This window comes from Schistocerca cancellata, chromosome 1 (genome assembly GCF_023864275.1).
Source record: "Schistocerca cancellata isolate TAMUIC-IGC-003103 chromosome 1, iqSchCanc2.1, whole genome shotgun sequence".
Taxonomy (NCBI): Eukaryota; Metazoa; Arthropoda; class Insecta; order Orthoptera; family Acrididae; genus Schistocerca; species Schistocerca cancellata.
The window spans coordinates 359,038,180-359,060,853 of NC_064626.1; the positions used below are offsets into that span (position 1 = coordinate 359,038,180).

The 22,674-nt window shown below is 37.6% G+C and overlaps 1 protein-coding gene across 1 annotated transcript in view; it reads right to left on the reverse strand.

Annotated features, from left to right (window-relative positions):
* The window catches only part of LOC126174308 (U2 snRNP-associated SURP motif-containing protein), a 162,534-nt gene that overhangs the window by 37,017 nt on the left and 102,843 nt on the right, over positions 1-22,674 (reverse strand). The window contains exons 11-17 of the mRNA XM_049921025.1: positions 19,687-19,791; positions 19,483-19,598; positions 16,621-16,729; positions 16,082-16,244; positions 15,766-15,845; positions 11,122-11,311; positions 5,289-5,481 (exon numbers count right to left, since the gene is read on the reverse strand). Of these exons, the coding sequence (XP_049776982.1) occupies positions 5,289-5,481; positions 11,122-11,311; positions 15,766-15,845; positions 16,082-16,244; positions 16,621-16,729; positions 19,483-19,598; positions 19,687-19,791 (956 nt within the window). The remainder of the gene's footprint in view (positions 1-5,288; positions 5,482-11,121; positions 11,312-15,765; positions 15,846-16,081; positions 16,245-16,620; positions 16,730-19,482; positions 19,599-19,686; positions 19,792-22,674) is intronic.

A 22,674-nucleotide genomic window follows, 5' to 3' on the forward strand; every position in this document is an offset into this window, starting at 1 on the left:
AAACTTTGCACAAAATCATATGTTAATGACCACTTACAATTCACTTCAAGATACCGTCATTGTATTCACTTTCACATTTATAGGCCAAGATACACCAGTAACAATAAAATTTGCATGTGTTTAAATACAGTAATCAATTCCATGATGCAGCAGTTCACACACGTCTACAGCATCATACTTAAGATGCCATAGTGCAGTAAGAAAACTTGCTTGATGAAATTACTTGCTGTAACATGCTGTGCAAAAAATAATACTCACTGTTACACGTAATAAAACCATGTCAATTTCCAACAATCATTTTATACTGAATAGAATGAACTCGTAAAAAAGGAGACCTACTAATCTAACTTAACTGCCCAAATTAACTTCCCGCCTACGTCAGACTATGATATTTATTTTGTGATTTGTTTTTTATGATAGATTTTTTTCCTATCGGTTCTAGAAATTGCCCTGACCACAAAAAATGCCCAAGTGGAGCTCTAACTAGGAGAAAAATAAACATCTTGCGTGACAAAACAACAGACAGGATGGAACGCTGTGTTTTCATTGTCCTGTTTCAAGAGCCGGACTTCGAAGACTGCAAGCTATTCCCCACTTCAGTGAAATTCCTAGATACAGTTAATGCAACTAACTGCTCTTAAATAATATTAGACATTAAGTGATCACACAGTTGCGTATGAAGCTGTATGGGTATTAGTGTGTGACAGTGTTCCATACATGACTCTGTGATGCTGGACAACAGCTATGTCCGACTTAAATCAAGTAGTGACAATGGTAAAATTGGCTTCCTTAAACACTCGGAAATAAATATGTCCAGTTTCTAAAGTAAAACAGTGCAAATGTAAAAGAAGCCAGACTTTTTCCCATATCAGTTGTGACTCGTTGGAAGAGCTGATTTCGAAGCTGTGTCTTATTTGGAAAATTACTTTCATGAGGGTGTCAGTTTTTTTTTCAGTTGCCAAATATGAAAGACACTTGCAACAGTGGTGTGAATTTAAAAAGAAACTGATGGAGAGAGACGTGAAAAAATTTCACACACATATGGTGTTTGTTAAGGATCATGCCAAGCCACTTATGGATCTGTTAACATTACTCAAGCAGTCAAAATATCCCACATGTCACATGCTGTATCCTAAATTAAACAACCTGCAAACATATGTGAAGGACAATACTCTGATTCGACAAAAAATACGCTGCAAGCTGCTTGTAAGGACATCTTTTTTAAGACAGCCAATGCTGCCAAAAGCAAGCTTGCAGCATTCAGAAGCAGGGATCCTAATTGTAAGGAATTTGAGGCTTTGGCAAGGGCATTTTATCCAAGAAATATCATTCTGAATAGCGCTGCCTCAAATTGAGACACTTGTGAGTTCCACAACAGTAGCAACACACACTGTGTCTAGTGGGTATACGTGTTTCAAAGTACTTGTTGGGAAGGAGCTGAAGGAAAGCTATAGAGTTGATGTGATCAATGCTTTTAGCGTCATGTGGACTGAAAGTGAATATGAAATGTTTCCCAAACATTGTTTGGATTTATTGTGGACACCCACAAACAAAGTTAATAGTGAGTGAATTGTGTCTCATTATAATACCGTTGTAACCTATAGGAGATGTAATCTAAAAGAAAGTAGTGCAGAAATTTGTACCCTCCTGTCTTTTGAAGAACAGAATTTGGCGTAACCGTAATGGTATTACTGCTGAAATTTGTACTCTATAAGCAGTAAAAATACACATTTTAAAAATTCTGTTATAAACACCAGTTTTCTTTCATTCCTCAAACACATTAGCTGTACAGTAGTATTAAATGAGACATTTGCCAAGAATAGGATGTAACAGTGAAAAATCAGATTATTTTATTGGTCTAATTGTTGCCAAAAAATATGTTAATTTGGCTCAAATAGATGCAAATCTGGCTAAAAATAGACGCTAATTTCATAACAAAATATAAGCTACAAATTCCGTTCCCTAATTATTCTTAATATCTATGATGGTAAAGGCCACAAAATGAGTTACTTAAAACTCAGGTTCATCAAACCAGTATTTAATACCGTCTGCTGCCTGATCTGCAGTACTGTCAGCCTAGAAGACACAAACCCCTAATGGTAACAATCATATGACACTGCACCAGTTAACATAAAATGGTTTTGCAGACATTAATGACCATTTTTACTTTACTCTTCTTCAGCTTTATATCCTCTCTTGATCCTGCTCAACAATCTATCACAACCTACCTCCACACACGTACAGCAACTAGTGATACAAGGAAAAAATGTATTTTAATTCTGTTGTTCTTGTAATTACAGAATTCTTAAACACCTGTTAGTTCACCACACAGGCTTTATTCCTATTTGTACATTGTACATTGTTTCATTTTAATACCATTGGCTAAAAGGTCACCTCAGTAATTTAAGCAGCTGACCTCAAAATCTTTAGCTAGAGACTTTATGAACACGTGGTGTTCATATGGCCTCAGAATTCGATATTATCATATATTTTGTCTTCTTTCAATTATAGTGAGTCCAATATCTGCACCTTCTGTTTCCATTATTTGATACATTTCTTTAAGAGTTTTTGTAACTCTTGCCACAATTGCAATATCATCTCCATATGCAGATATCTAAAGGTGGCAAGGGTAAAATACAGGGAGCGAAAGGCTATTTACAATTTGTACAGAAACCAGATGGCAGTTATAAGAGTCGAGGGGCATGAAAGGGAAGCAGTGGTTGGGAAAGGAGTGAGACAGGGTTGTAGCCTATCCCCGATGTTATTCAATCTGTATATTGAGCAAGCAGTAAAGGAAACAAAAGAAAAATTCGGAGTAGGTATTAAAATTCATGGAGAAGAACTAAAAACTTTGAGGTTCACCGATGACATTGTAATTCTGTCAGAGACAGCAAAGGACTTGGAAGAACAGTTGAATGGAATTGACAGTGTCTTGAAAGGAGGATATAAGATGAACATCAACAAAAGTAAAACAAGGATAATGGAATGTAGTCGAATTAAGTCGGGTGATGCTGAGGGAATTAGATTAGGAAATGAGACACTTAAAATAGTAAAGGAGTTTTGCTATTTAGGGAGTAAAATAACTGATGATGGTCGAAGTAGAGAGGATATAAAATGTAGACTGGCAATGGCAAGGAAAGCGTTTCTGAAGAAGAGAAATTTGTTAACATTGAGTATAGATTTAAGTGTCAGGAAGTCGTTTCTGAAAGTATTTGTATAGAGTGTAGCCATGTATGGAAGTGAAACATCGACGATAACTTGTATGGACAAGAAGAGAATAGAAGCTTTCGAAATGTGGTGCTACAGAAGAATGCTGAAGATAAGGTGGGTAGATCACGTAACTAATGAGGAGGTATTGAATAGGATTGGGGAGAAGAGAAGTTTTTGGCACAACTTGACTAGAAGAAGGGATCGGTTGGTAGGACATGTTTTGAGGCATCAAGGGATCACAAATTTAGCATTGGAGGGCAGCGTGGAGGGTAAAAATCGTAGAGGGAGACCAAGAGATGAATACACTAAGCAGATTCAGAAGGATGTAGGTTGCAGTAGGTACTGGGAGATGAAGAAGCTTGCACAGGATAGGGTAGCATGGAGAGCTGCATCAAACCAGTCTCAGGACTGAAGACCACAACAACAACAACATGCAGATATCTTCCTGAATTTCATCACTATACATGTTGCACCTCTATTGTGTATGTTGTTCTTTTATCAGACTAGATGGTGTTAAGTTTAATGGGATTGCAGAATGACCATCATCCTGTTTCAGTCAAGATGAGAAGATAGACCACTAGCTTATTTTGTTATTTATGTTTACTGTTGTCTTTGTTCTGAATATTTCTCTGGTATGCTGTTCTGCAGCTATAAATTGTAAAAAATGCATTGTAATGACAGTACACTAGAGTTGCTATTTTATACCTTTTTTTTTAAATTTATTGTTACTTGTTTCAAGTAAGGCTCATTTTCAAGTGGTACGCAATGACACTGTATATGTTACTCTGAAAAATAGCATTTACTATAGTATTGTGTCCAGCTTGAAAGTGAGCCATGCTCAAAACCAATAGCAACAAATAAAAAAGCATCTCTGGAGGATTATCATTACAATGTATTTTACTATCTATGTATCCTTCAGTGTTAAATAATCTTAATTTGGGAAGTTTCTTGTGGTGGCCATTTTTGCAGCAGCTTTACACTAAATTGCCGTAGTTTGCAAGAAAAATACACTTTGCAAGCTGCTTTTTAATATTTTAATTTTATTTATGCACCCAGCCGTAAACTCGCCAAAACTGCATTTTGCATACTAGAAATGTTCCGTAAGTGGCCCTCTTTTCACATGATATGTGGTAATCAAGTTTGTTCCACACCTTGCGTAGCAACATCCTGTCAACGGTTGTCACAGGAGCACCATCTGCTGTTCAAGTGCTCTTTTTAATCTGTCATTTAGTGTGCAGTCTATACTTTTAAAGATTTTTAGTGTGAAATTTGTTTGCTGCATCTGACTTCAATTTTTCAATATTAATTTTGTAAAATGAACTTTTTAGTTTTGTCAACTATTGTGTGATCACAAACAATAATATACTGATAAACTTTGATTTAAAAATAAGTATGTTTTCAGTTTCTTTCTCCGTTTATTGAGTGTTGTGGATTTTGTGTTCCTATTGTTTTTGTCATTCTTCTTTTTCATGTCTACTATAGTTCTACACATTTCTTTTTTTGTAATCAGTTATCGTTAGGCCCAGTGGTCATATAATTAAAAACAGTAACAATGAAAATAACAGCTGTTAAAGGCTGCATTGTATGAGCAAAACAAAAACAAAAATGACATATTCTGAAAACAGACAGTTTTGTTTTTGTTTGTGCTGATTGACTTACGGATGTGTGAGTGGAATATCGGAAGCACCCTGGGAATTTCCAAATATTTCTTCACTTTTAAGTTTACATCATCTAAAAAGCAGTAACAAACTCTGTATGAAACGGATGTGAGTTCACTCAATAAAACAGAAGAATAAAACACTGCAAAAAGAGGAGGGATGATGTACCTAGGAAGGAAGAGGTACATCAGGTATCAATCACATACATCTTTGAACAAAGATGCAGACCACCAGCAAAGAGCCAAATTAAAAGATTTTTTAAAGCCAGCAATGAATATCTTTTTGGGCTCCCTGTTCCTTCCCTCAAACCTCTTTTTCATCATAAGAAAAATCAGTTTTGAAATTTCAAGATAAACGGACATTTTACTTCTAAGGTAATCACACAAAAAATTTTTAATTTTTTAAGATGAAAAATCGTACTTGGAACTCCATCAATGTCCTCTTCAATTGGTGGTGGCCTATGTTTCATGGCTTTTAGTAATGCTGCACCATCAAGAGGTACACCATCTAAATCCTCCACTTCACCTTCACCACCGGACATAGGTTGCCCATCAATATCAGCTTCCCTTGCATTGTCCATATCATCATCCATATCACTCTCGCCCCGTTCAGACTGCAAAAATATCAGATATTAATTAACCACAGAATGTTGACACACCATTAAATAAAAAAAATTCTGTTATTTACCAGAAAATGAAACAAAGGCCAGCAACAATACATACATACATCTCAACTTTCAAGAAAACTGAGTGCGGAAAAGAGACTACATAAGTCATGCAGTAGATGATAGTAAAACAAATCACATAATGTGCTATTACAAAAACAACATAGTACGCTAGTACCATGTATAATGGGATTCAATTTCCATTGCATTTGGTTATGTACTGAAAGTAAATCAATAGTAACCATACAAAGTGAAACTATGTCAACACAAGGATGAAAAAAAAAATGGTGCAAAATAGTGCTGAAAGCAAATATTTTTGTAGCATATGAGGTAAATACATGGTCCAATGAAATTAATGTGACTACTGCTTATGTTGAACATCAACAAGCAATAACCACTCACAGATGGCACCTGGCACCACTAGCAGTGGAGGGCATATAGAACATATCAGGGGAACACAGAAAAAGTGTAGTAGTTGTTGTAAAGTGGAAATTGAGTGATTTAGCTGACTTCCAAAAAGGCATGATCATTGTCTTTCAGACCAAGGGTGGAAGCATTTCCAAAATGGCTAAGTTTCTAAATTGTTTGGTTGCTGGCATGGTTAAAGTAGAAAACGAACTGTGATGCACCATGAACCATAGATGACAGGGGTGAACGGCAGCTGCAGAGATGTGTGCAGGCGAATAGAGGTGCAACTGTTGAGCAACTGACCGTCCAGATGAACCAAGGAGCTACGAACAGTCTCTCCTCAATGGCCTTTCAGCAAACAATGCTGTGTATAGGCCTTCAAAGAGGGTGCTTGGATCATTCACCCATGGAGACTGCAACGAAGGCTGGAATTTGTATGCCAACACTCAAATGGAGGTCCACTAAGTTGGCGTTTTCAGATGAATCACATTTTATGCTTTATTGGGGTGAAACATCTGAAAGCAAACACTCTGCAATACTTGCCAGAAGGGACCTGGGTGTAAGAGGAGGCATTCTGGTCTGGAGAACATTTTTGTGTAATTCCCTGGGTGATATCAGAATTCTGGAAGCACAATTGATTAACACAAATTTGCATCTAACCTTGGGGATCAGCCCCCCACCCCTCCCCCACATGCAATTTGTTTTTCGTTGGCATGATGGTATCTACCAGCAGGACAATGCAATGAGTCACACAGCTTTCAGTGAACGTGCATGGTTTGAAGAGCACCAGGATGAGTTTACCGTAACCTATTGATCACCAAACTCCTCAGATATTGATTGGGCTGCTCGCGCCATGTACCCTCAACTGAGAAACCTAACGCAGCTGGACACAGCACTGGAGTCAGCCAGCATCCCTGTCAGTATCTTCCAGGGCCTCACTGACTCCCTTCCTGCATGTCTCACAGCAGTATATGCTCCAAAAGGTGGTTATTCAGGCTTTTGACAGGTGGTCACATTAATGTAACTGGATAGCATAAAATCATCAGCCCATCACCTCTTGGAAACTGAATGTTACTTATATAAGCAATGAACTGATTTGTAAGGATAATAAAGAAGATGCCAGTAAAAACTGTTATACAAAATAGGTGCACTAATAGATCTCCCCTGTGGCATTCAAGTAAAAAATACGCCAGTAAAAACTGAGGAACTGAACTGAAGACTTTTATACAGGAACTGCAAGTCATCTTTATCTCCATTTTACACATTTATCCAAGAATGTTGCTTATGCTATTAAATACTTGTTTTTATACACACTTAGATAGTTATGACATTATCATCTGCTAGGCTTAGTTATCTTGTTCTTCCCTGAATATAATAACATACTAGAATGAAATTTTCACTCTGCAGTGGAGTGTGCACTGATACGAAACACAATGACAGAGTGTAAGTGTGCACAGCACACAGTTTTAATCTGCCAGGAAGATTCATGCTAACATATTGTCACCAACACTTCTCTCAGATATACACTATGTGACCAAAAGTGTCCGGACACCTGGCTGAAAATGACTTACAAGTTCATGGCGCCCTCCATCAGTAATGCTGGAATTCAATATGGTGTCGGCCCACTCTTAGCCTTGATGACAGCTTCCACTGTTCATCAGGTGCTAGAAGATTTCTTGGGGAATGGCAATCTGTTCTTCATGGAGTGCTGCACTGAGGAGAGGTACCGATGTCGGTCGGTGAGGCCTGGCACGAAGTCGGCGCTCCAAAACATCCCGAAGGTGTTCTATAGGATTCAGATCAGGATTCTGTGCAGGCCAGTCCATTACAGGGATGTTATTGTCGTGTAACCACTCCGCCACAGGCCGTGCTCGATTGTGTTGAAAGATGCAATTGCCATCCCCAAATTGCTCTTTAACAGTGGGAAGCAAGAAGGTGCTTAAAACATCAAAGTAGGCCTGTGCTGTGATAGTGTCACATGAAACAACAAGGGATGCAAGCCATCTCCATGAAAAACATGACCAAGCCGTAACACCACCGCCTCCCAATTTTACTATTGGCAATACACACGCTGGCAGATGATGTTCACCCGGCATTCGCCATATCCACACCCTGCCATCGGATCGCCACATTGTGTACTGCGATTCGTCACTACTCACAACATTTTTCCACTGTTCAATTGTCCATTGTTTACGCTCCTTACACCAAGCGAGGCGTCGTTTGGCATTTACTGGTGTGATGTGTGGCTTATGAGCAGCCGCTCGACCACGAAATACTAGTTTTATCATCTCCTACCTAACTGTCATAGCACTTACAGTGGATTCTGATGCAGTTTGGAATTCTTGCGTGATGGTCTGGATAGACGTTTGCCTATTACATGTTATGAACCTGTTCAATTGTCAGCGGTCTCCGTCAGTTAACAGATGAGGTCAGCCTGTACGCTTTTGTGCAGTACGTGTCCCTTCACGTTTCCATTTCACTATCACATCAGAAACAGTGGAGCTAGGGATGTTTAGGAGTGTGGAAATCTCATGTACAGATATATGACACAAGTGACACCCAATCACCTGGCCACTTTCGAGGTAACTGAGTTCTGCAGAGTATCCCATTCAGCTCTCTCACGATATCTAATGACTACTGAGGTCGCTGATATGGAGTACCTGGCAGTAGGTGGCAGCACAATTCACCTAATATGAAAAACATGTTTTCGGGGGTGTTCAGATACTTTTGATCATGTAGTGTATCTATGATTTTAGATGCGCTCTTTGCAGACTTCCATCTGTTGACATATTTCTTAGTCTCAACTGATTAAAAAAGAGTCAGATTGTCAACATTTACTCAATAAGAAACATTGCTACTGATCACTTCCTCATTTTTCTGCTAATTCTGTAATTGCTACATAATTGTCAGCAAGGGCTCTCTCTCGCTATCATGTGGTGTTGTAACTTATGCAGTGCCATCTCTGTAACAGTTCTAATAACTGTGCCTTATCCAGGGGGCATGTCATCCAGGTATCTCCCCCTCAGTGAATCACAGACTCCAGCACCTCTGTCAACCATGACTTCCCGATGTTACCACCATAATAAACTGAGGAAACTGTTAAAACAGCAAGAGCAACCGTAAGTCTGCCTTGTTTATGTTCATGTCTACTTATAACAACAGCTCTTGCATACTATGGCTGTTCATCAATCGTAGAACTAGGTTACATCTCTGGACTACACTCTTGTAAACTCTGCTTGCCATACTATTGTATATTATATTTCCTTATGACAAAGTTATAGCCTACTACTATTTTGTTCTGACAACTCCAGACAGGTTGTACTAACGAATTTTGCTTGCCACCACAGTGTGTGTTACACTTTCTTACAATGAACTTCCAGTACAATTGCAAAGATTAACATCGGTAGTTTTATGCTTTTACTAAGGGCCATGTCCTACACTGCGCTTGGGTTGCATTTGGCAATTTCACATTGTACGAGGGTAAGTCAATTATTATTCGCAATTTAGTCATATTTTCGTAGTACTGTCGTTTTACTTTGATGACACAAGCTTTATTTATTTTTTGTTATATCTTTGCAATTTTCAAGCTGCTAGGTTAGTTTCATTATCACTGCCATGTTGTTAATCATGGCTGCTCTGCTGTCTATTTGCACCAGAGAAGAGCAATGTTCAATGATCTGTTTTTTGTGGCCGGAAGACATATCAGGCCGCAATTCATTGAAGACTTTTGCTACAGTACGGAAACAGTGTTTTGCCACAATGGAGTGTCCACAAATGGATCGAAAAATTCCGAAATGGTTGCACTAGTGTTACGCATGATGAAGGGGTTGGACAACCATTTACCGCCACAAATGTAGAAACCATTGAGCCTTCATGTGAAATGATTCCCTTAGACAGACAAACTATTAACAAAGAGGCACATCGTCTGCAAATTAGTCATGGTTCTGCCTACAAAATCATCCACAACAAACTTGGGTTTCATAAAGTTTGTGCAAGATGGGTCCAAAACAACTCACACAGTTGCATAAACAAACGTGCTTGGACATCTGCAAAAACCATTTGGATCACTATGGTAACAAAGGGGACAACTTCTTAGACAGGAACATTACTGGTGATGAAACATGGATCAATCATTATGAGCCACAGAGTAAACGGCAGAGTATGGAACGGAAACGTCCAAATTCGCAGTGCAAGAAAAAGTTTGAGATCCAACCATCCACAGGAAAACTGATGGTTACAGATTTTGGGAGGCACAAGGTCCAGTACTGGAACATTTTGGGGAAAGGGGCACAACAATAAACAGTGTATGTTACAGTGTGATGCTTACTGCCAGGCTAAAGTCTGCAATTCGAAGCAAACACCGAGGATTGCTGCCAAAAGGTGTTGTGTTGTTGCACAACAATGCCCGTCTGCATACTGCTGCCCACACTGCTGAAATGCTCCAGAAACTCAAATTTGAAGTACTGGATCATCCTCCATATAGTCCTGATCTTGCCCCTTCTGACTATCACTTGTTTGGTCCACTCAAACAGGCCGTCGATTTGCCTCAGACGAAGCAGTGAAAGAAGCGGTGCATTCCTGGCTCACAGCTCAACCGCGAACCTTCTTTCAGGAGTATCAGGAACCTCGTACAATGATGGACCAAGTGCATTGAAAAGCAAGGAGACTACATTGAAAAATGATGTTCTTGTAAGTTTCCTACTTGATTACAAAAGTATTTTATAACTACTTTGAGGATAATACTTGACTTACCCTCATATTATTTCTGTTTCACTATCATTGTTTTTGTTAAATAAATGCCGTTTCTTTAATAGAATATGTTATGTGGAACTAAAATATTGTAGCTTTTTAAAGCCTGTCTCTACAGCAGTTATTTCATCAGCATACAGTGTGGATGAAAATAAAGTTCTGATCTGACATGGACAAATGACATAATAGTCACCATCTTTTGTAAAATGTAACACGCTTGATTCTTATTGGGCAGAAACTACAAAAGAATATTTGGAATGTTTTTGTGTATTAACTGACTAAGGTCAATGTGTCATGACAGTATATCACTTGACAATTAAATTTACACAAGCACATAGCCAGGTGATACTTTCACAACAAACCAATTATGCCAAAAAAAAAAAAAAAAGAGAGAGAGAGAGGATAAGTAGATCACAAATACAAGGCACTTACGGTGTTTGAAATTCCAAGGAAAACATTCTGTAATCTAATGAGAAAGTCCTTAGGATACACAGCCCATTCTTCCCAAGCTCTGAACATCTGCATGACACGAACTTTAAATCCTTCGGCTTTCAGTCTACTGTCCAAGTTAACATACGCTGCATGAACATCTTGAAAGATCTGAAGCAGCCTGCTTTCCAATCTGAATTAAAATTCAAATAAGCAAGTACATATAATACAAATTACATCAAATAACAAAATTTAGCAAGAAAATTAAACGTTAATACAAATAATGAAAATTTATTCAAAAAACCTTCCTCAGTCTTCACATTAAAAAATGGCCTACAGTAAAAAGCTGCTAGAAGACGAGCACGTTCTTTTGCATACGACGACGAGCATTCAATAAAAAATGCAACTCTTTTTTTTTTCTCAGCCAATTTCAATTGAAGAAATGAAGAATTTGTTGTGGGACACCATGAAATATTCTCGTTTCAGTCCCTACAGTTTCATAAGGTTCCAATAAATGTAAGTGCTATAATGTAGCCTACAAGATGGCATCTGTAACGGAGGTATGTTTCAGGCAAGAGAACTGTCTTTTGATGGAAAACCAGAATATTTCAAATATTAACAGGTGCTTGTACAATGCCTATGGAGACTTGGTAGTGAACAAAAGCATGGTGAGTCATTAGGCAAGGTGTCTGTCAACATTGCAGCAACCTCATGCAAACCTGTTCGATCTCTTAAGTACCAGCAGGCCGCACACAGCTGGGACTCCTGCAACATTGGAACGTGCTTTGCAGTACTCTAAGGTGTGTGCCCAATGGGTTCCTCGCTGCCAAACAGAAGACCATACAGACAATGAAACATGTATTCATCACTTTGAACTGGAAACAAAATGGCAATCCATGAAGTGGCATCACACTATCTCTCCCCCAAAGAAAAAGTTAAAAGCCGCACCCGCAGTAATGATCTTCTGAGATTCTGAAGCTATTATTCTGCTCCATATCCTCCTCCACTGTGCAATGATCAATTCTGAAATGTATTGTGGTACCCACAGGAAATCTGCATGTTGGTTGTCACAAAAATGCCAATGAACTTCTCTTTCTCCAAGACAAAGCAAGGCCTCAAACAAGTCTGCACACCCGAGAGGAGTCACAGAACTTCACTGGACTATTCTTTCTCATCCACCTTACAGCTTGGAATTCACCCTTCTGCCTTCCATCTCTTTGGCCCGATGAAGAATGTACCCCACAGGAAGCAGTATGTGGATGATGGAGAGCCTATTGCTGCAGAAAGACATTGGCTCTGATGTTGAACACTAGAGTGGTGCCATGCAGGCATACACGCACTCCCAGTAAGGCAGTGTAAGGCTTTCACACTGAAAGGAAATTTTGCTGAAAGACAGGGTTTTGTAGCCACAAGAGTGAGGAATAATATACTGTATTTTAATCTTGAATAAAACCAACATGCTTACAGAAAAAATTTGTTGCATTACTTATTGAATGCCCCTCGTATATACTTTGACGCACACAAAAAACAAGTGAGTATGCAAAATATAAAATTTACACAAAATCATTCATTTCACTTTTTTTCCAGATACTCTCCTCAGTGATCGCAATACACCAGGAAAGCCTGCTTTATATGTTAAAATAATGGAAATGTTATGAATATTTTACTGAATTTTCAGTCTTTACAGTTTTACATAATTTTTGCCAGTAATTTTAAGTCCTTTTTGGGCCTGTTAAGGTACTTTTTAGGCCGTTTTCTGTCACTGCATATTTGTGTGGTTGTAAGTTACCCACTACACAGAGACAGTGCATCATAAAGTTTTATTGGTGAAAAAATGCTGACAAAAATGTCGTTTGATGACCTCTGAAGCCTTGTGATGACCCTAGAACCACTGTCGTGTGTTCACTGTATCAGTTAAAACTACATTTACACATCATCAGAATGGATATTATGTGTGTAGGTATGGTAACTTTGAACCTCTGTATCACGGTAATGGATAATGATTTATAAAAAAGTTTTAATCTTCCATGAGAAAATCATCTTAAGAATGTATGGTAAAAAAATTCTATGGTTTGCTATACAAAGAAATTACAGAAGTGGCCATTCCCACAGATGATACTTTTCATACACTGAAAAAAATTGTTTCTTTGGAGCTTTCTCACGGACCACTCATGTAGTGCGAAAGAACCAACTGATTTGCTCACTTTGTCTGGGCTGGAGGATACACGTAATGTTTAAATTTTGACCTTATAATGTAGGATTTGTACAGTATGAGTGTTCTTCCAATAAGTATACAAATGGTTGCTAGACCAATGGCTATCCAAAACACTTGACTGCTTATCTCTGTGATCAATGGAACTCGAGAGATGAAAGATGAGAGATGAAAAATTACATTTTTGTCCATGGCTTTCTGGCACATAACTGTACTTTGCACTGACTCATCACACAGGTCTCTGAAATTGACATGAACTGCAAAATGAAATCTCTGCCTTTAATCAAATCCTCTGGGTTTTCTTTATTGCTAAGGAATATTGTAATGGGAGGAGACCGATCTTAGTATGAGTCTGAGTTTACATTTGTACACAATACTAGAAGAATATATGAGATTTTCTTAATAGAATCAATCCTACAATTTGGTTGGTTGGTTGATTTGGGTGGAGAGGACCAAACAGCAATGTCCCATTCGAGAAAGATGGGGAAGGAAATTGACTGTGCCCTTTCAAAGGAACCATCCTGACACTCGCCTGAAGCGATTTAGGGAAATCAAGGAAAACCTAAAACAGGATGGCTGAATATGAGTTTGAACCATAGTCCTCCCGAATGTGAAGCCAGTGTGCTAACTACTGCACCACCTCTCTCTGTTCTCTACAATTTTATTCAAATAATTAAAGAAAATCTGACATCTGTTTAGAGAAGATTTTTCTTTATGACAACATTTAAGTTGGGTGAGCAGCACAGAAGAACAGCTGACCTAAAAAATGGCAAAAAGCATTTGGCCAACAGCTATTAACTCAGAAAACAGGAGGAACTGTAATTCCAGAATACATGGAATTAATATCGGTGTTTTGGGTACTGGGTTATGTATTAGTATTACTCCGTCACAGCGATCTGGAGTAAGGGTACCATAAAGCAGCTGTATGTGGTTGTTGATATCCTGGATAGTAACAAAGGGGCAGAGCTGATGTCCAAGCTGGTCTTACACGTGTTCTATTGAGGACAGTTCTGAAGCTTTTGCTGGACTTGGGATTACCTCAGTATCACTTGGAAAGTTCACAGAGCCATGTGCTGTGTATGGACAAGCAGTGCCCTGTTGACAAATGGCACCATGATACTGTCACATAAAAGATAACACATGAGGACACATGATGTCCGTGACATGTCGCTGAACTGTCAGAATTCCCTCCATCACTATCAGCCGTGACCTGAAGTCATATCCAATGGTTCTCCGCACCATGACACCAGGAGTAACACTGCTGTCTGTCACCAAAGCATCGGAAGAAAGGAATCTCTTCCCAGATTGCTGCCTTACTCATCGACAGTGTTCATTCATGATAGAGTATAACCGCAATTCATTGCTGAACGCATTGCAATGCCGTCCATCAGCAGTCCGTGGTTCTGGTCAAGCCACCACTCAAACAGAGCTCTTTGTGTTGTGGTGTTAATGGCAGACTATGCATGAGATGGTAATTCACTAGCCCTGGTGCTGCGCATCTCTGACCGACAGTGTTGCAGCAAGTCCATTACTTGTTCTTGGATGCCAGATGCAGTTATGAAGGGGTTACAAACATGCTTTGTGCACAATACAGTGATACCACCTAATGGTGGTCAGACATGGTTGATGAAATCTTGATGACTAGCGTGCTTGCCCTCATGTTCCCATGCAATCCAACATTGGACCACTGTCATATTAAAATGCCCCTAAATACGTATAAGGCACAATTTGACCAGCCAGCATAATGGAGGTGCTCAATACGGCCCCTTTCAAACTCTGCCAGGTGCTGATCACTCAACATCTGACTCTGTAAACACTTCTATTTACTCTACCAGTCTTTGTAACCACACTGAACAAGAACAACACTAATGCACTCCTGTGTCTGCACTATGCACCCTCCAAATCATTTACACACTTACTGATACTGTGTATATGTACGACATTATGCTGACATCTGACCATGCTTCCCCCCCCACGGCAATGTAAATAATGCCTTCATTCCAAAGAAGCTCTTGTGAGTGTTCTCAAACAATCTTCCCAAGGAGTCTTCTCAAAGTGGAAGAAAATGAATTTGAGTATTCAAATTGAAGGTTATTATCTGAGAAGATGTGCAAGTAACTTGTAATACTTACTCGAGAGGTCTCGTACTTCTGCTGTGGAAAGACCTTTTATCACATAAACTGGAGATTACACAGCAATGCTTTTAATTAATTCTCCTCTCAGGCAATTAATAAAACTTAGCCTAGTGCAATACGTAATTGTAAGGCAAATGCATTGTTGCAGTGTTTTTAACTGATGCTCATGTACATACTCAACACCTTTTCATGATACTTATTTTTCAAAATATCATACTAACTAAGCATGACATTAGTGCACTGGCTTCATACAGTTTCTGTACTACATTTGTATCACTGTGAATATTATTATTAACTCACCCTTTTCGATAATATGATGCGTTGGTTATCTTAACCCCACAGTTGTGCAGTATATCAGAAATCAAATACAGGCGAGCAATCTGTAAAACACAACATTAAATTTCTTCATTTACAGACAAATAGCAGCACCAAACAACTCTTGACTTATTTATACTTATTTATTAATGAAACCAGCATCTGAATTTCACATCATGAGCATACACTTATCTTTGATGGTTGAGTGCTAGACAAGCATAATATGCATACAAGAAAATACTACAATATATATTCAAAATTTATGAAATAAACTACTTAAATTGCAGCTAATCAAATTTACCTTTTTTGGAATAGGTGTCTGCAATATTGAAAGTGATTCTGCTATGCAATCACATATTTCCTCTGCAGCTTCACTGTGCTCAATACAAAATACCATGGCTTCTGCAACCTTCATGCGTTCTGGAGTCATATTGCGCAGTAAATCTTCAAGCCTGTCCCTCTGACTGAAATCAAAATTTGAAATATTTTTTGATATTATCCATGATTAAACAATGAATATTTTGTATATTTTCTCCACATTATGTGTGACATTTATATGAGTACCAAATTCTAATTTCTGAGCTACTTAATCCTTCTTTTAGTTTAATCATTACAATTAATGCTTCATTGATATGTTTTCAAATATATAAACACCAGCTCAAGGGAGGAGGTCAGTACAACCGTAGTTCAGAAATGGGGATTGTTTTCATGGGAAGTAGTATGGCTATAATCCACTTATTTTTCTTCACACAGAAATGAAATTCCCAACACATTTGCAGAACAAGAAATAAAAAGAAAGAAAGAAACCATTTTAAAGTTAACAGAAAATAAAACACTCACGTGTTGGAAAGGCTTCCCTTTCTTGGTTCTTTTTCTTCTCCTTCAACAAGCTCATCTGGCATGCCCTGTGTATATGGATTCATAGGTGGCGGTCTCCATATTGATCCTCCTAATAAACATGAAACTACTATGATGAACACACAAATTACAAGGATCGAAGGACACACAAGCACAGGTAAGTAGGTCTAACAATTAAAATCTCTTCTATCACCAAATTTACAATTTCCAACAATTGCACAAATAATAATATTCAAAAGTTAGATTCTTGTATTATTATGCACTGACAATTTTTTAAGCCCCTACACCCACAAAAAAGAAAAAAAGTCTTACGACTTTGTCTTGATAGATACCAACTTATCAGTTATCAGTACTTGTCATTTGCATGTGGTTACTTTTACCTTCTGCGAATTTCTTTTGCTTGAAGTTCAGTACCAGTGATAATGAAGATCAATGGTATGTGTTCATCCAATGGATACAAATGGGAAAGCTGCTGCACTGGCATGACTTTTAATACGGAAATGGCCAGCAAAGTGTATCAGTAAAGCTACAATTGAGGGGAATTTTCTAAACTAGTAAAATCACAGCAGATCTATTTCACAACATTGAGTATGAGGAATCTCAGTCAGATCTTTGCAAAAACAAACTGATGGCTTTCAAAGGGCAGACTATGAATTTAATGTGTACGAAGGACAACAGGCTTACACTTTAAGTGGATAAAACTTTGGTTTCACAAAAAAGACATTTGGCATGGGTCCAAGGGGAAAGGTGGCCTGAAAGTACCTACAGCTCATGGTGATCAAGACAACATGGCACATGCTGGTACCATAAATACCAGGAAATGCATTAGATTTTTCATTACTGCAAGAGTTGTCACACTTTTTCCCAACTCTGAATTACAAAGGCACTGCTTTCAATGATAATTTCATTAACTGGTTACCCCCAGTGGAAGGAACGTTCATTATTGTAATAAGTAATGCTACCAGTCCACATAAGTTGACAAGCTGCTATCTTTAAAATGATTGAAGGCATAATGGACAGGATGTATAAGAAAGGCGTTTCATTCTCCTATGCTGAAACTAGGGATGAGCTTTCATCCAAGCACATGAGAAGTGCAAACTTTCGTCACATTCCTCTCATTGCACACAGATCGAGCTGATATGACCCCGAGTTAAATTGAATATAGTGTAGAGAAATAAAATGCAACAGGACAATGAATTATAATACAAACGAGTGAAAGCACTGCCAGTTAACTTTAATCTGAATCATATGGTGAACAAATTATTTATCGTATCTTAAACATAATACTATTGATTTTATGCCAAATGTAGATGTTAGTACAATACTACACTTTTTTCTTTATTAGATAAATTGTATATAATTTCAACATGCTATACACAATTTAGTAACTTAATCAGTACAATGCTTTAAAATTCACTGTTCATACTGTCAAGGTAATTACATTTTTCACTCTTATGTTTTTTTTCTGTTCTAAGGTCTCCAGCATCGTATGTGGAGTGATGGGTGCAATGATGTAGAATTTGACAGGGTTGCAAATATTAAATTTTTGGGAGATGTGAATTATTTGCTCTTGTTTTATGGTACGCCACCCGACCATCCCAGTTTTCTAGTCAGTTAATGTGAATCCTTGCACCTTACAATAGATAGAGTCTTTTGCAAACAAAATAAGTTCCGAAGCGGTGTGATACAATGATGATGTGTCACATTTTACAACAATTGATTTAGCATTTATTTAACGACTTCATCATCAGAAATTTCTATGAAGTGCAAGAGAACACAAATATGACAGTTATGACCATCTCTACAAAAGCAAAATTTCTTATAGCATTCTTTTTTATCTGCAAGGCTTTTTCCACAATTTGAAAAAGGAAAATGTTTTTCCTGAAAATATCCTGTAAACATGGGATTTTATTTATTGCAACAACTACTTATGGATGTCATCTTATTGCTGACAACTAACTTTTTTTACGTTATTAGTATACAAAATTATCACACATTTTCTGTGCTCTTGAGGGAATCTTCAGGTACCTACTTTCATAATGATATCTATAATGGTGCAAGAAAGTCAGCTAAAACCAACAATTTCATTATTTTTTTCTATAAAAGTTCCACATTACTGGGAAAAATGCTTTAAGGAGCTGTAACTTATATTTGTAGTAATATTACATCATCTAGTAGCACACACATTATTGAGTGATAGTAAATTAAATTGTTATTGCACAAACTGTGCAAAAGTTTTTTAATGAATACATATGGTGATTGAAGCATACAGCGGATGATTAATAAAAGTGGCTAGTTACAGTTTATAGTGTATTTCAATTCATATTATTAATTATTCTCAATTTTGCTGGACATCTGAACTGCAGCATGATAGCAGAGTGCTTTGAAAAATATTAACCCGTTCAGCAGGAGTTACTCTTTCACACAACATTTTGCAATTAGCACTACCAAAACCAACTGCTGTAGTCACACTGCTGTTGACACATATACATGCAAGTAAGGAAACTGTAAACTAATGCAAAGCAATTACACAAAGATACAAACATGTACATCTGTTCCTGCTTGTGCTAAATAGCAGCTGTTATGTTTTGTTCATACCAAACATTAATGAAGCACTTAAAAAAAAAATCACCTTTTCTATTACTTTCCATGCCAAACCTTGTTCAGAACACAAAAGCAGCAAGAAGGGAAAAAAAGGTGTTCTTTAGATCCACAACAATTTTAGTCTTCTACTGTATATGCATTAGCATGGAGAGCTGCATCAAACCAGTCTCAGGACTGAAGACCACAACAACAACAACAACAACAACAACAACTGTATATGCTGTTGGTGCTAGTTCTCACCTTTAAACATTCGAAATTCCTGTGTTCTCCAACTGAGCTGCAAATCTCCTTGTAACATTGAAAATAATTTCCATCGATAATACACATGGGCTGGGCTTTGATTTTCAAACAGGAATCTGTAATCAATTACAAATTTTGTAACATCTTGGTTATACTACATGATAGATGGATAACAATTCATTTTGCAACACAAAAGTAACATACCTGAACATGGAATTGTTGATTTCTCGATTCATGATCATTGCTTCAAACATTGGACCTTCCCGTATCACAAACTCAATCATGCGATGTATCAGCATTAGGAGGTTCCTGCAAGGTAAACAAACACAACATAGTTGCCCCTCCTTCCCAGATATGGATGCTTTTGGCAGAAAGAAGTCTATTACATCTTAGAAGTAATCATATAATTTGAGATAATTAGAACACTTTTTTCTGCCCCTATAATTTTCCCTACTGTATGAAATATGGGTACAAAGAGATTTAATATCATCATTTTTGTGTGTTGTTTATTATTATGTCTTAACAAAAATGTATGTGTATGTTTTTATTTGTTAAGTTTTATGTGGTTCATGAAGTGTCATACCTCCACTTAGGTTAATATTTGTAAAAGACATTTTTTTTGTTCGCTTATTCAAGGCACGCCTCAATATAATTTGCTTTGGAGCACCCTACCAACTGTCTAGTCATTATGCTACTGGTCATGCTGATACAGTCTTTAACTGCAATTGTTGCAGATAAAATCATATCCTAGCCTGCTCACGCGCGCATACACACACACACACACACACACACACACACACACACACACACACTCTGTCTCAATGTATTACACTAGTCTGAATGGTCAGTGTAGTTGTGTGTGTTTCTGGAGGAGGGACGTCACCCAAAAGGTGAGCTCTTTTTGCGATCTTGTTAATGTACCTATCTACCTGCCTCAGTTAGTTTTTCCCTGATGTCTTACTACCACAAAAATACAGGAACAAAGACTAGGGATTAATGTACCATCAACATCGAGGCCACTGGAGACGGAGCACAAGTTCAGAAATTGACAAGGCCGGGAGGGGGAGGGGGCAATAAAAAAAAATTAAGAATTATCGGCTGTGCTATTCCAAAGGAGCCATCAATGGCATTTGCCTGGAGTGATTTAGGAAGATCATGGGAAACCTAGATGGCCAGGTGCAAACTTGAACTGCTGTATTAAATGAAAATACAGATATATTGTGTTGTTGTTGTTGTTGGTGGTGGTGATTATATACTTCCAGAACTCATCAGGGCACTGCTGTAACTTTATATGAAGAAAAATCAAATAATAAATAGTACACTTTAAACTGAGCTACCATAGTGTTACAAGGTTTTTGTAAATTTAATCATATACTGAGCCTCTCAAAGGTGTCGCACTGTTCAATACTAACCATTTCTTATGCACAGTATTGTTCTTCATTTCTAAGAGTGCTGTATTTGAGAATATTTAAAGATGACTTAATGAGAAAGTGCATATGTGTGACATGCCACTCAATCAAAAGCACTCTTGGTATCAGAAAGATCAACCACTTGCACTTATATTATAACAACTGTCAATAGCAATGGAGTAAATGGGATTTCTTTACCCTCTAAAACATAAAACAGAATCTGGATATTCCTGACTTACAGAGGAAGCATACCATTCACATTTGAAATAACACAGGGATTGACAAATGGAATACAATGAGAGAATATATGATTTCTTCAGTTATAAATAGTTTTATCCTCAAACAATAATGAAAATCACCTACAAGCCAAGGGCTTCAGTAAGTGATTGACACAAAAAATTTGGGTTGTTACAAAATGGCACAACAAGGTACAATCTGAGAGCGGCAGAAAAAGTTAATCAGTACATAAAGGGAAATAATACACAAAGTTAGTGACAACCAGTGTAAAATCAACAAAATATGAAAAGGATAACAGCAACATGTGCCTTTGCTGTTCTTCACACTTCAGACTTTCCCCACTTTTCTCTTTTGTCCTTTCTGCTCTATTACACTTATTCTTGTAAATGCATTTAATATTACTCCTTTGGTTGATTACATTCATAATTATGCTTACATGTTCTGCCAAAAACTATCAAGAGACCTGCCACCACCAGCGTACAACATATTCCCCATTTTTTCCTATAATAGTGCACCTATTCCTACCGGTATTTGTGTAGTTCGTCTCTTTCTAATGTATTTCTTTTCTCTCTTGTATTTTGCTTCAGTAAGTACAATTTTGTAGCTCCTGTCATATTATAACATATGGAATGCGAAATGGGAAGCAGAGAAGGGGTGACACTGTCAATGAACCTTCCTGAATAATCAAAGCTGTGTGCCAGATTAAGACTAGGAAATCAGAGTTTCAAGGCTCGATCCAACATAAAGGTTCACGTTTGAAAAGATTATATTACTGAGTGAATGTTTCGTTCCACTCCTGTTATTACAGTTCCCAATCAAAGCTTACAAAGTAGAGGACTACTCGTTTCCTTATAAACACTTTTAATCTATTTCATAGTTCCAATGTAATGAGAGAGAGTTAACTACAAAGAAAGTGATCTCAAAATTTTTTGCAATGCTAAAGGATGTGTGGAGTGTAACCGGATAAAAACTGGGGTGTACAAGGTTTATATATCAGATATCATTATAGAAAATAACTGTAAATGAAAAGTGACAGAAACATTAGAACAGCGATTGGCCTCCAATCAATTTTAAGCTTTTAGTAATTTTGAAAAGAAGGTTGTATATTCTTATCCATAAACACGACAGCATCATACTACATTTTACTGGACAACGATGAGAAAGTACAAAGACAGATACTTGTAAGCCACACAACATCCAGACATGACTATCGATGTCTTGCCTTTAGTGAATACGGTAGTAAATGTGCCATGACAGATTAAAATGTCACATTGGGTGGATGTGTGGTTTAAAATTAGATGAAGAAAGCATGAAATAATATAAATACAAAAAATAAAAGAAGTATGGGAGTGCATAACACACAAGCAACTTAAAAAAACTAAGCACTCTGTCTCACTGCAATACATTTGGCTCAAAACGGGTTACAAATAAGGCTAGAGGCAATTTTCATACCTCAACAGCAACTAAGTATTATGAGAGAGCAGGGCAGTTGATATAATATCCTCCACTTGGTCTATCCTTTGCTGTATCATTGTGATTCGTTAGT